We start from the raw sequence: 13,398 nt of genomic DNA, 5'->3' as shown, positions 1-13,398 counted from the left end.
AAAATAAAATTAGAATATCATACCTTTTTATTTTTGAATTTTTTTTTTAATTTTTACAAAAACTTGTATTGAGTTATTTGAGTTTCATCTTAGGTATATATAAAGTGTGAGTAATTCATCAATTTCTTATAAGATTAGAAATGTATATAAAATTATAATAGGATTAGGATTGGATTAGATTAATCACTGATTAATTCTATTAGATTTAGTAAATTAAATTAATTACATATAAAGTTGTGATAAGATTAGCAAGAGTATTTTAGTTAGTTCAAAAATTTTCTTCCATCCTTCGTGCTTTATAATTTTTCTGGAAACATGATTAGAATGATTGTTAATTGTTTTGCATAATTTACTTGATTAGATTTTTATTTTTATTTTTTATGAATCAATATGTTTTTGATATGTTGGACTTTGAATATGATAACATGAATATATTGAGTTTTGAATCTGATAATATATTTTATATTAGGTTTTAAATCTAATAATTGGAATAATTAAGATCGTATTAAATTTCTCGGATTGTATGATTGAAATATAGAATATGCTATGTGAAGTTTTTGTCATTTTTTTTTCTAAAGTTTGTATTATTTTTATATTTTTCTAACTTAATTTGATTTGTTTGTTATGATTCTTGCTTCATTTTTCAAGTTTTAATCGATTTCTTTGTCTCTTATGCATGTGAAATTGGCTTCGGGGTGAAAGGATTGAAAAAAAATGTTGAATCCTTTGCATTTTGCAGAAGAAATTTAGCAGTAAAAAGTCAGGAAAGCAGAGTATGCATGAGATTCTTATATATGGTTGTTGAGAATAAGCCTTTTAAGTGCTGGAGATGTTCTATTATGTCACACTTCAAGTTTCAGGCAGGGCAATGGCTGTAATTCTTGATTGTGGATAATTTGCAGAAAAATAGAGAATACAATGATACAGGCACATTGTGAAACCACATAAAAATTGCCTCTCATTTTTTCTTCTTTAATCCATGCAAGATTTCCATGTGGAATTTCTAATAATAGTTGTAATCCCACAAGCAGAGCAGGTGAAAATGGTAATCCAATGGCATGTTATCATGTAACCTTTACATTTACATGGCATTCAGTGCAAAGTACTTGGAAACTTGATCAGTCTACTTCCCATGTCCTCCTCAGTCATTATAATCCTCCTTTCTCTTCTCTTTATCATTGATAAATTGAACTGCATTTTAGTTGTTCATACAAAGTGGATTTGAATACAGACAGGCCTAAAGGGTGCCTCGTGAATCTGATTTATAATGTTAAAAGTTATTATTATTAATGTTATTATGAATTTTGTCTTATTATTTAATATGTAAATTTTCTGTGGGCTAAAAAGCAAAGAAAAATACAAACCATCACATCTCCTCTTCTAAATTAGCACTTAAAAAAAATTAACAGAGAAAAACACACAGATAATGACCATTGAGAAAATAAAAAAAATCATAGGTTAAAATAAAATGTTGTTCTTCACCAAGAAACATAACAGAACTTCTCCTTCTTCTTCAATGGCACATTCTTCTCTCTCTTCTCTCCTTCTCTCTCACTCTCACCAATCAATTAACCCTTTCCCTACCTTTAATCCAAATTCTAAACCAAACCCCTTTCTCACACAACGTTCATTATCTTTCTCTATTAAAAACTCTTCAAATAACAGCAATAACAAAATCACATACCCACCGCAGCCACCGCCACCGCAACAGGAGAAAAAGTCATTTGCTGTGGTCACAGGAGAGCTTTTCTTGGGAATTGCGTCGAGGTTGTTGAAAAGTGGCAGCAGAAATAAATATAAAGATGGAGACTTTTCTAATTCTGGTGTCTCTTTGTTCGAGAAATCTAATGGTAATGCGAATGTCGATTATGAAGAGAGAATTGGGGCTGTTATGGAGGATGAGATAGAGCCTGAGGTTATTTGGGAACAAAGGGTTAAAGATATTGAGGCTGAGAAAGAACGGCGTGTCGTTACAAGTCCTGGGTTTAGTTTTTCTGCTGCTGGCTTGTTGTTTCCTTATCATCTTGGTGTTGCTCAATTGCTTATTGAAAAGGGTTATATTAAGGTTGGTTTTATTTTTATTTTTTTTATAACTTTTTATTAATGCTCATTACTTGTTTTTGTAGTGGAAGTTTGCGACTTTTATTAGTAAAGTTGAGAGCTTTTTCCATTGGAATTTGTCCATGGAAAGTGAATTTCAGTCACTTTGGTTTTTTGAAGGTATTTGAGATTCCATGTAGATGGATATGCATTTCTAAGTTACAGTTATAGTTGTCTTTTGGATTATATATTAGTAAAGTATAGAACTTTTCACTAGGGATTTTATTGATAATTTGGTGATGGAAAGTGAACTTTGAGTCATTTTGGTTTCTGGAAGGTTTTTGGATTCTATCTTGTTGGATATGGATTTCTAGGCTGAAGGTATAGCTCTATATTGGATTCTAAATTTTTTATATGAATTTTGGATTTCTGAGTTGATGCTATTGTCCAATAATAGAGAACAATTTGGGCTGCTCAATTTCGGTGTGGCTTTTGCTTTTTGTTTAAAAATAAATGTTTCCTTTAACAACATTATTTGCATGGATGATTTCTTGACTTGCTTAATTTTTGACTGGAGTTGGCTGTGGTTCAATATGCAAGTATGCTTGCTTTTAGTGGAGTATTTTCATCTTTGATAACTTCAGTATGGGGTAGGCCCACTTCTTCCCATGATGTGATTAACTTTGTTTAACTACTAAGACATGTAAGAAAAATGGTTATTCTTTTGCTTAGAAAGTATGCTTGTGCTGAGATTTCATTCTATAAATTGCTTGACATAGAATAGAATTAAACTTAAGTCTTATTATGGAGTTGCCCAATAAATTCTAGCATTGGTATTGCTACTCTTGTTGATTCCTAAAGTTTCATAACATAAAATGTTAACAAAATACAACTTGGTGGAAAGGAAAAAGTAAGATTTCCTTTCAAGTCAAAGGTATTCTCATGTTAATTTAATTTGTTTACATTACTATACTGTATTTAAGTTTCTTTTATGGAAAGTATCCTTCCATTGGTGAGGGTTAAATGGAAATCACAAATTAGCTTATTTTCTTGAGCTATACAACTAAGTTCTAATCACAAGCTTCTTGGAATCATTCATTTCACCTGGTTTGGGGCTACTACTTAATCATTTTTAGTAATGTGATAAATCTTTTGATGACCTGCTGAAGAAAATGGAAATCTTTCTCATTGATAAATTTTATGTTGAACTCAAATGTTGTAATTTTTTAATATAAATATTTTTGTATACTACAACACAGGAAACTACACCATTGGCTGGTTCCTCTGCTGGTGCCATAGTCTGTGCAGTGATTGCTTCAGGGGCTAGTATGCATGAGGCCCTAGAAGCTACCAAAGTGCTGGCCGAAGACTGTAGGTTAAGAGGGACCGCATTTCGACTTGGGGTAAATTTCTACTGGAATTTGCAAAGGATTGTCTCTGGTTTGAGACTCTTTAGATTGAAAATTTGCATTTTTAATTTTTTCTTGGCTAGTAATAACCTTTTATCATGTCATCAACAATTGGTGTCTGAAAGGGGGCCTGATGTTTAAATCAGTGGCATGTCCCAAATTTTCTTTCTGGAAACATGTCATCTAATGTGCAGAAGCATGGGGAGAACACTTATATGGCAGAGGGAGCAAATTTAGTTCTGATTTGGCCTGTGATTTAATACATATTTTAATTTTCTGTTGGCTTGTGAGAAGTAAACTGTGCAGGAAAGAAAATTTGTAGAATTTCTGTATAATTTTGCAAAAGAGGAAGAAGGGGAGAAGAGATTTTAGTTTTAATTTTTCTATTTCTCTTGCACAGGCTGTTCTTCGTGATGTTCTTGAAAAGTTTCTGCCTGATGATGCTCATATCAGGTCTAATGGCAGGGTTCGTGGTAAGTATGATCTTCTATTCTCTTTGCTGATTAATGCTATGTTTGATTGAAATCTATTAAATAATTCATTCATTTAAGAAAAATACATGAGAGAGAAAGTAAAATGGAAATAATAAAGTTGAAAAAGATATTTTGACGTTATGGAATACATTGACAAACTAATGTAGAATTCATTCAGAAATTGTACCTATTTTGTTAGAATTTAGTTTAGCTATAATCAATTCCATACAAATTTGAATATATAAAATTTTAAATTAACTTTCACGTCATTCAAAGCGTATAAACTTTGGATTTGCAAATGAATTACATAATTTTTATGAATTTCAACCAAGACAATGTAAATTTATTCTTTGTCGAGAATGCATGCTAGTTGGAAATATTTATTTTCTATAGTTGAACATTTGTCTCTATGATTTTATACTCATAAAGTAATGTACATGTATCATGTTGCTTAAATGAACTCTATAGTGAGGTAGATGTGATGGCATAAATGCTTATGCGCTAAGCTGGAAAATTTAAATAAATTTCAAATGGGTGGGGAAATTAATTTGTTCTCAACATTTCTTACCTTCAGTAATTAATCACTACTTTATGGCAATTCCAAATGCATAATTTCGTTTGTTGTGTATTATATGTATATATCTGTTACTGTTATTCTTTGTTCTTTTCCTTGTAATGCTTTTCATTAGTTTTATTTTAATTTTGTATTTATTTATTTATTTGTTCTTGATGATCTCTTTGCCTGTAAAATATAAAGCACAACCCTTCTGTGGATAGTGTAAATGATCTATTTCAATTTGTGACCGGATATCTTAGTTAATTTTTTACGGGTTGTTTCCATTTTAAGATATTTATAATTCCTGATATGGAACCAGCTTAACAGGGTACATGCACGTGGACATTTGAATTTTTTTTGTTGATCTCCACTTGCACTCTGTTAATATAGTCTGTCCTGTAAAGTTGCTGTGACTCAGATTTTGTGGAGGCCCAGGGGTTTACTAGTGGATCAATTTGACTCCAAAGAAGATCTCATAAATGCAGTTTTCACTTCTTCATTTATTCCAGGGTGAATAATTAATACGCCGTTCGCCTTGCATACTTGTTATTTAACTATTTTAGGGACATCAAATTAAAAGTATAAGCCAGTAATATATTCAAATTGCAGATATCTTGCACCAAGACCTGCCACAATGTTTCGAAATCGACTTTGCATTGATGGGGGTTTGACATTGTTTATGCCACCTACATCTGCTGCTCAAACGGTAATTGCTCAAGATATTTATCTTATGGATCTTTCCATTGAATCTTCCAGCTTTTTATCATACATAAAAGATTAGTTGAAAAGCCTTCTAAATTGCTGCATTCTTTCATATAATTCATGCTTCATTTATATAATCTATAACTGAGTTGAGGAAATTTGTCACTTGATCGGTAAGCTAAGCTTCTCTCTGTGCAGTCTAATGTTCTCACAAATTATGAAGTGATTGGCACCAAGTCTGGAAAATTAGAAAAGAAAAAGAAAGAAAACTGTGATTCTTCTGAACTTTAAGGTCGCTAGTAGATTACTTTCAATAGTTTAATATCAACTGTGTTTGTGGTTCTAGTGGGAGAAACATGTAAACTAGATAATAAAAAATAAGAGAAAACTGAATAGCCTAGAAAAGATTGTGGGGCCTAGGATTTGTGTACATTATTTCCACTTTAAAAGAGCCTCTTATCCTTGTATTATATCAGGCGATTTGATCATCTTCAAAGTGGCTCGAGATTAGCATATAATGGTTTTAGGAGGATTTTTATATCTTAGGCTGCCTAATCCTATTGTTATGTTGAGTAGTCATTTATGTCTTCAGAATGAGACTCCCATGTAACATATAAATAATGTCAATAATATTTTTTAAGATGTGCATAGTAAAACTGTTGGTTGCTGCGATAGGTTTTGGGATCTGAAAATTGGCACATGCACATTGTTGGACCTTTTTTGCGGTTTCTCTAAGTTCCCCCTATCCTTACCATAGAAACTTCATTATTCTGTAAATGTTGCAACTAGCGGCTGATTGCTATGTTCACAAGTATGCATATTTGTGGGTGTTATGAGTTCCTGCTCACCTGTGGTTCTGCAGATTCGCGTTTGTGCTTTCCCGGCTAGTCGATTGGGTCTGCAAGGAATTGGGATTAGCCCTGACTGCAATCCTGAAAATAGAGCTAGCCCTAGAGAGGTAAATTATATTTTGCAATTGATTTCTACTTCTATTTAGGATTAGCTAATGAACAGGTGTTAAAAACAACTCTTTCAGCTTTTCAACTGGGCACTGGAGCCAGCAGAAGATGATATCCTTGACAGACTATTTCAGCTTGGATACTCAGATGCAGCTGTGTGGGCTGAGGAGAACCCAGTTGATAAAGTAGTTCAGGATGACAGTCCTACAGTTGAAAATGGCTTGGCAAATAGCTGATCATAAAGTGATATCCCAGCTTGATATTGAAGATGCCCTTTTTTTTTTAGTTCTCACATTAGTTCCATACCTTGGATCAAAATAGTGTTTCATTTAGGGCACGAATGCCCATTTTCTGTTTCTTGTACTATATTGTACAGTAAACTTTGTAAACTAACTAATATTAAGTATCTCAAAAAGGAAATGGAAAAATAAGAAAAGCAAAATTGTATAGTTTATGGGATTCTGATATGAATATGATTAAGTTTAGGATGATTGGATGTAAGGGCTTATGATGCCTTGAACTTCTGTTGTGGGTCTCTTGAAATTTTGACTGTAACATATTGATCTTCAAAATTCTTATAGTTAAAATTTTACTTGTGATGTATCCTTCTCCAATTATTTGAGATTTTGCATTTAGGCTCTGTTTGTTTTCTGTATGAATTTGATCGCTAGTAGAATCAATTATGAGAGTCAACTTTTTTTTGTTTTGGTGTTTGAGAAGTGTACATTTGTAAAGCTCTATATAAATGAGCTAATGTATTTGTTTCAAGAAGATTCAATTCTTTAAAGACGTCAGTCATGGTTAATCCAATATTTTCGTTAACTATTAACTCTTCTTCTTCTTCTTCTCCTTCTCTTGTTCTTCTTTCAAATCTTGTTTCTCCGTTCTCGCTTCAACTCTCAATACTACAATATCGGTCAAGTTGGATAAAGATACTTACCTGAGTTGGAAATCATAGGTTCTTCCAGCCTTGAAAGTCTATAATCTAACTGGTTTTATCAATGGTACAAAGAAGTGTCCAACACAATTTACACAAGATAAAGAAGCCGATGGTTCAATTACTTAAGACCTGAATCTAGATTATGAGAAATGGATCAAAGATGATGCACTACTGTTGAGCTGGCTGTTTCTATGTTAACACCTTCAATCTTGAGGTATGTTGCTAGATATAACACTACTTTTAAAGTCTAGTGTGCATTTGAACAACTGTTAGCTATAAGGTCCAAGTCAAGAGTTATGCCCTTAAAAATTCAATTGCAAATTACAGAAAAAGAGCATTGAATGTTAACGATTATTTTTTGAAAATGGAAAATTTGAGCAATCAATTTATTATAGCAGGACATGAAATATCTAAGGAAGACTAGATCTTGCAAATTCTTGTTCGTTTACCAGCACAATATGCTGCTGTGGTTGCTGTTATCAATAGTCGAGCTTAGGATGGCTCTATATCCCTTCATAAGATTCATGTAATGGTTCTTACTCAAGAAAGTAGAATTGAACAACTTTTGCAACAGGAATATTGAATTTAGGCTTTCAAATGTCTGTTAACTATAGCGAGGCTAAAGGAAGAATAAGAGGTAATAGTGGAAGAGGCTTTTTTCATGGTCAAAGAGGAGGCAAAAAATCGAGGAAGAAGTTTCTTTAATGGTAGAGGTTTTGGCAGAAACTCTAAACCTGTTCTTCAGATTTGTAATAAACTTGGGCATACAGCAGTTGCTTGCTAGCACAAGCTTGATGAATCATTCTAGAGGTTAGTCAGTGATCAAGGTTCTAAAAGTTTAGGGAATATGCATTGGAATAATCAGTCTAATACCTCTGCTGGCTGGAACAAACCTCAAGGACATTTTGCAGGAGTTTCAAAAATTGTTGTTGATCACTCTTGGTATGCAGATACTGGTGCAACTAACCACATCATACCACATATGGAGAATCTTCACATTTCTAGCAACTTTAATGGATTAGAAGGGTTAATTGCATCGCTGGTACTAAACCTTCGCACTTTTTTTCAAATGGTACCAAACCTTCAATTTGTTTCTTTTTGGTATCACTCTTATTATTTCTGTATCTTCCGCCAGTACCAAAGAGAAATCTGGCACTTATTTGCTGATGTGGTTGCCGGATTTATAAAGAATAATATACCACTTGCCACATCTGTTGCTGACTCATTTACTCTCTCCTTCCTTTCCTTCAATTCTCCCCTCCTTCTTTTTCTCTTTCTTCCCTTTCTCTTTCCTTGTCTCTCTCCTCTCTTTCCTTCTCTCTCTTTCTTTCTCTCTCATCCCTTCTCAATCATACTCGAAATACTCTTTCAACTTCAAGAATAATTATAATAATTATAACCAACCCATTTTCTCTATCTCTTCAATTTCATTATTCCAACACAAGCTTCTACTTTCTAAATCACTCTTTACTGTGCTTTTCCTATTAAGATTTCAAGCTCTTCGCTTTTGCGGCACTGCTGCTATGATTCTTGCTGAACTTCTAAGTTTTTGTTGCTTTTTATTTGGTTATCTTTTTTATCAATTAGTTGGGATCAGATTGATTGTTTTCCATTTTCGACGTCTTTTATTGATAAATATGGATTTACTCTGTTTCTTAGAGATGTTGCCTTTTTCATCTGGGTTTTTGTTGCTGAGTTGGATAACTGTTTGTTGAGTCAGCAACAGCTGTGGCAAGTGGTGTGTTATCTTTCATAAATCTGGCAGACACATCAGCACATAAGTGCCGGATTCCTCTTTGGTACTGGCGGAAGATATAGAAATAATAGGAGTGGTACCAAAAAGAAAACAAGTTGAAGGTTTGGTACCATTTGGAAAAAAGTGCAAAGGTTTGATACCAGCGGTGCAATTAACCCGGACTAGAAAGAATGATGGTTGGTAATGGTGAGTTGCTTAAGATAACTCTTGTTGGATCTAGTAATTTACCCACTGTCACCCGCAAATCATTGAATTTACATAATATTTAAGAGTCTCTCACATGAAAAAGAACTTAGTTAGTATTTCTAAACTCACCTCTGATAACAATTTCACCGTTTCTTTTCATCCTACCTAGTGTCTTGTCAAGGATATCAAAACAGGGAAAGTGTTGCTAAAGGGGAAGCTTAAGGAAGGACATTATCTTCTGAATGATAATGATCAAGTTGTTGAGTGTTCGTTATATTATCAAAATAATAGTTGTCAGTCACATCTAGTTCATTATGTTACTTCAAAGTCATTTTGATACTAATTCTTAAAGGTCTTTGTTTGATTTTACTATCTATAGATCAATTACCTATATTAGGCTTTATTGCTTCAACAGTAACTACTTTAGACCTTTGGCACAAACGTCTTGGTCATCCTTGTATTCAAACTCTTGAAAGTGTATTGAAGTCTTGTAAAGTCTCCATTAAATGAAAATGAAGTTTGTTTCCTATGTTGGTTGTCAACTTGGTAAGAGTCATGTTTTGCCTTTTCTTAATTCAAACACATTAACAAACCAACCATTAGAATTGATTCATATTGATTTGTGGGATCCATCATCTGTTATGTCATCTGGAGGACATAGGTTCTACATTACCTTTCTCGACAACTTTAGTAGATTCATATAGATCTATCCATTGCAAGCCAAGTTTGAGGCTTTCCTAACTTTCCTAAAATTTAGAGTTTTTGTGAAGAAACAATTTGGTACTCCTATCAAATGTTTACAGAGTAATTAGGGAGGTGAGTTCAAGCCCTTTTCACCCTATCTTGAACATAATGACATTCTTTTTAGGCACCCTTGTATTTATACTCCCCAACAAAGTTGTGAGAAAGCATAGACATATAGTTGATTTAAGACTCACCTTGCTTGCTCAAGCTTCCTACTATTATCCTCAAGGGTCTTAGTCCTTTTGAAAACTTGTGTCATCAGGTTCTAATTACTCTTCTAAAAGTGTTTGGATGTGCCTGTTTTTCACATCTTTGACCATATAATCAACGTAAACTTCAGTTTCGTTCTAGTAACTGTCTATTTATTAGCTATAGTAGTCAACACAAGGGCTACAATGTCGAACTAGTTGTGGTAGAGTCTATATTGCTAGAAATATTGTCTTTAATGAGTATGAGTTTCCTTACAAGCTTCTATTTTCACCATATAAGTTTAAGGTAATTGATTCTCCTTCTGTTTCTATTTCTTTTCCTTTAACGCTTACTCAACCCGCTGCTCAGAATTATTCAATTGATGCTCCCTGCTCAAGCTCTCCTGTACGTGTCTTTTCATCTGCAAGATCTCCTGATCAGACTCCTTTTACAGCCTTAACCATTAGCATCCCTGAACCTCAACCTGAAATGACCAATTCCTTTCCCTATTCCTCTCCCACATTACCTATTTCTGTTAACACACTCTATGGTTACTAGATCTAAAATAGGTATCTTCAAGCCAAAAGTGTATATTGTATCTAGGCATACTTTAGCAATAGAGTCAGGGGTTTTGGAGCCTACCTCTATACCTTTAGCTCTTCAGGATCCTCTTCGGACTAAAGCTATGCATGATGAGTATGCTGCTCTTCTCAAGAACTAGACAAGGGATTTAGTTCCTCATTCACCATCTTACAATCTGGTTGGTCATAAGTGGGTGTTCAAATTGAAAGTGAACCCTAGTGGCACCATTAAAAAGCACAAGATCGCTTGGTAGCTAAGGGGTTTCATCAGACTCCTGGTGTGGATTTTAATGAGACATTTAGCCTTGTGGTCAAGGATCCAACTGTCAAGATCATTCTTTCCTTAGTTGTTCACTATTGTTGGCCCATTAAACAAATGTATGTGAATAATGTCTTCCTTAATGGTTAGCTATAAGAAACTGTGTATGTCTCAGCTTGAAGGGTTTGTTGATCCTGCTCACCTTAGCTATGTCTGTAGATTGAAGAAGGTTCTTTATGGCCTTAAACAGGCTTTAAGAGCTTATATAACAGCTTAAAGCTTGTACTACTTAGTTAGGGCTTCATTACCACCAAGTTAGACTCCTCCTTTTTTATATATATCTCTAGGACTGACTTGATGTATCTATTAGTCTATGTAGATGATATACTAGTGATAGAGAACAATGCTTAACTGTTATAGAAAATGGCAAGTAATTTGGATGATGTTTTCTCTTTGAAATAGTTGGGGTCTTTGCATTACTTTTTGGGCATAGAGGCTTTCAAGGATTTATCTAGCTTATACTTCTCTCAAGCAAAGTACATTAATGACTTACTTAAGAGTGAAGCTTGAAGTAGCTAAGCCTTGCTATACTCCAACTGCTCCCGGCAAGACCTTATCAAAGTTAGAGTGGAAGCATTAGAGGATCCTGCAATATACAGAAGTACAGTTGATATACTGAAGTACCTAACTTTTTAACAAGGCCATAAATAGCTTACATTGTTAGTAAGCTTAGTCAGTTTCTGCAGACTCTTATAAGTATGCATTAGCAAGCTTGTAAAAGGGTGTTGAGGTATTTGAAAGGAACTGATACACATGGGATGAATTCAAGAAGAGAAGAATAAGAACTTAAGCCTTGCTGCATTTGTAAATGCTAATTGGGCTAGTTTTTCTGATGACAGGCGATCAACTAGTGCTTACTGTGTGTTTGTAGGTGCTAACCTAGTGTCTTGCCATTTTCTATAACAGTTAAGATGCTGTATAGGGACTTAGTTTTAAAGAAACATGTGGAGATATATTCTTACAAATGATCAAGTGGCAGACATTTTGGCTAAAGGTGTCTCAGTTGCTAGGTTTCTCAGAATGAAGGACAAGCTCAGGGTTGAAGCCTCACCCCTTTTAGTTGAGGGAGAATGTTGAGGTAACAGTTGTATCAAGAGGTGAGGATAGTGCGACTGTAGCTGGTCACGATTCTAGTGCCATATCAGCAACAAGATTGTTAGTGTGCAAGTCAACAATCAACAAGTTATTTAAGCCTAAAACTAACTTTCGTGCCAAAAGGTGTAAATAGCTAGTTAGTTGTAACAATTTTGGTGTGTGAGAAGTGTGCATTTGTAAAGCTCCATATAAATAAGCTAATGGATTTGTTTCATTAATCAAGAAGATTCAATTCTTTGAAACCTTTATTTCTTCCTCTCTCTCATCTTTTCTCTGTTTATAAAGAGAAATTAATCAACTATATAATCTGTAGATAAATTAATTATATATTTATATATATGGCGATATTTATTTAGTATAACATTTATATTAGTTGAATTATAGATTACCATTAACTACTATATTAAAAACAACAAATATAATACTACATCTAATAAATATTATAAAATATTAATATATAATTAATTTTGTCTTTGGCCCATCAAAATTAACATTTCCGGCATATAGACTATGCTGAAAATAAAAGCAGGCCATTAAGTATATAGGAATATTGTTACTCTAAATTATAGATAAATTTCTATTTAGAAACTACCATACCACAAAGATTATTAATTTTTCCATACATGATCAACAATAGTTTCCCAATAACACTCATTTGGTTGTACATGTTCTGGCCTATATCTATTTGAACAGAGAAAAACCTCAAACTACATTTTAGGGGGCAATTAGACACAGAAAAAGGACAAAAACAATCATCGAAAAGGCAAAAAGAACTCAATCCAAGGACAAGCAAACAAGAGATATAATCATAGCAAGTGAAAAAGAAGAAGGAAAAACCAAAAAAAAAAAAAAAAAAAAAAAAGAAAAAGAAAAAGAGTAGAGATATGTTTATTGTTTTGGAATAGGGTCCAATTCAGCCCCTCAACTTATTGATTAAGACCACATCAATCCATTCCACTTTTGGGCTATTGCTTACCACTATATTTTTCCATCTATGGCTGAAATAACTCATATTTTGAAAATTAAATATATATTGTGACATATATTTTGAAGACAAATCAGTGTTTTTTGGGGCTTTATATCAATTGAAAATTAAGAGTCATTTGACCTGCAAATTAAAAATACTATGTTAAAATGGCTAAAAATATATTTAAAAGGATCGATTTAGTCTTATTAAGGGGTCAGATTGGACCTTATTCTTTGTTTTTCTTATATTTGGAGGTTACACAGGTTTAAAAGACCATTTGGTGAGTTTTTTTTTTATTTTTTATTTTTGTAATATACAACAGGGTTCTCAATTTATTTTGAACGAACCATGTATTTTTGTTATTGACGGATTCTACTAAAGCATTATTGTGGTACTAGTGTAAGATTTATTTTTTAATTATAAATAATAAATTGGTATTACTTTAATTAAATTATTAATTACAAAGTTTTGCTAGATATTAT

The 13,398-nt window shown here is 33.2% G+C and overlaps 1 protein-coding gene across 1 annotated transcript; it reads left to right on the top strand.

The window, feature by feature from the left end:
- Window positions 1–1,284: 1,284 nt before the first annotated feature.
- LOC8288408 (patatin-like phospholipase domain-containing protein 4) lies at window positions 1,285–6,588 on the top strand. The gene is made up of 7 exons (XM_002528562.4): window positions 1,285–2,065; window positions 3,300–3,443; window positions 3,850–3,922; window positions 4,883–4,988; window positions 5,088–5,184; window positions 6,043–6,138; window positions 6,217–6,588. Exons 1-7 carry the CDS (start codon window positions 1,469–1,471, stop codon window positions 6,373–6,375), a joined length of 1,272 nt encoding a protein of 423 aa, XP_002528608.2. The 5' UTR covers window positions 1,285–1,468; the 3' UTR covers window positions 6,376–6,588.
- Window positions 6,589–13,398: the final 6,810 nt, after the last annotated feature.

Source organism: Ricinus communis, chromosome 6 (assembly GCF_019578655.1).
Source record: "Ricinus communis isolate WT05 ecotype wild-type chromosome 6, ASM1957865v1, whole genome shotgun sequence".
NCBI classification, from domain to species: domain Eukaryota; kingdom Viridiplantae; phylum Streptophyta; class Magnoliopsida; order Malpighiales; family Euphorbiaceae; genus Ricinus; species Ricinus communis.
This window is presented reverse-complemented; position numbering and strand designations above follow the sequence as displayed.

What these genes read in the sequence shown, in the direction of transcription:
- LOC8288408 (XM_002528562.4), top strand. Translation starts at nt 1,469, where the DNA reads ATGTTGTTCTTCACCAAGAAACATAACAGAACTTCTCCTTCTTCTTCA. An exon ending in ACTTCTTCATTTATTCCAGG is followed by an intron (nt 4,989 to 5,087) that starts GTGAATAATTAA and finishes TTCAAATTGCAG; the next exon opens with ATATCTTGCACCAAGACCTG. An exon ending in ATAGAGCTAGCCCTAGAGAG is followed by an intron (nt 6,139 to 6,216) that starts GTAAATTATATT and finishes CAACTCTTTCAG; the next exon opens with CTTTTCAACTGGGCACTGGA.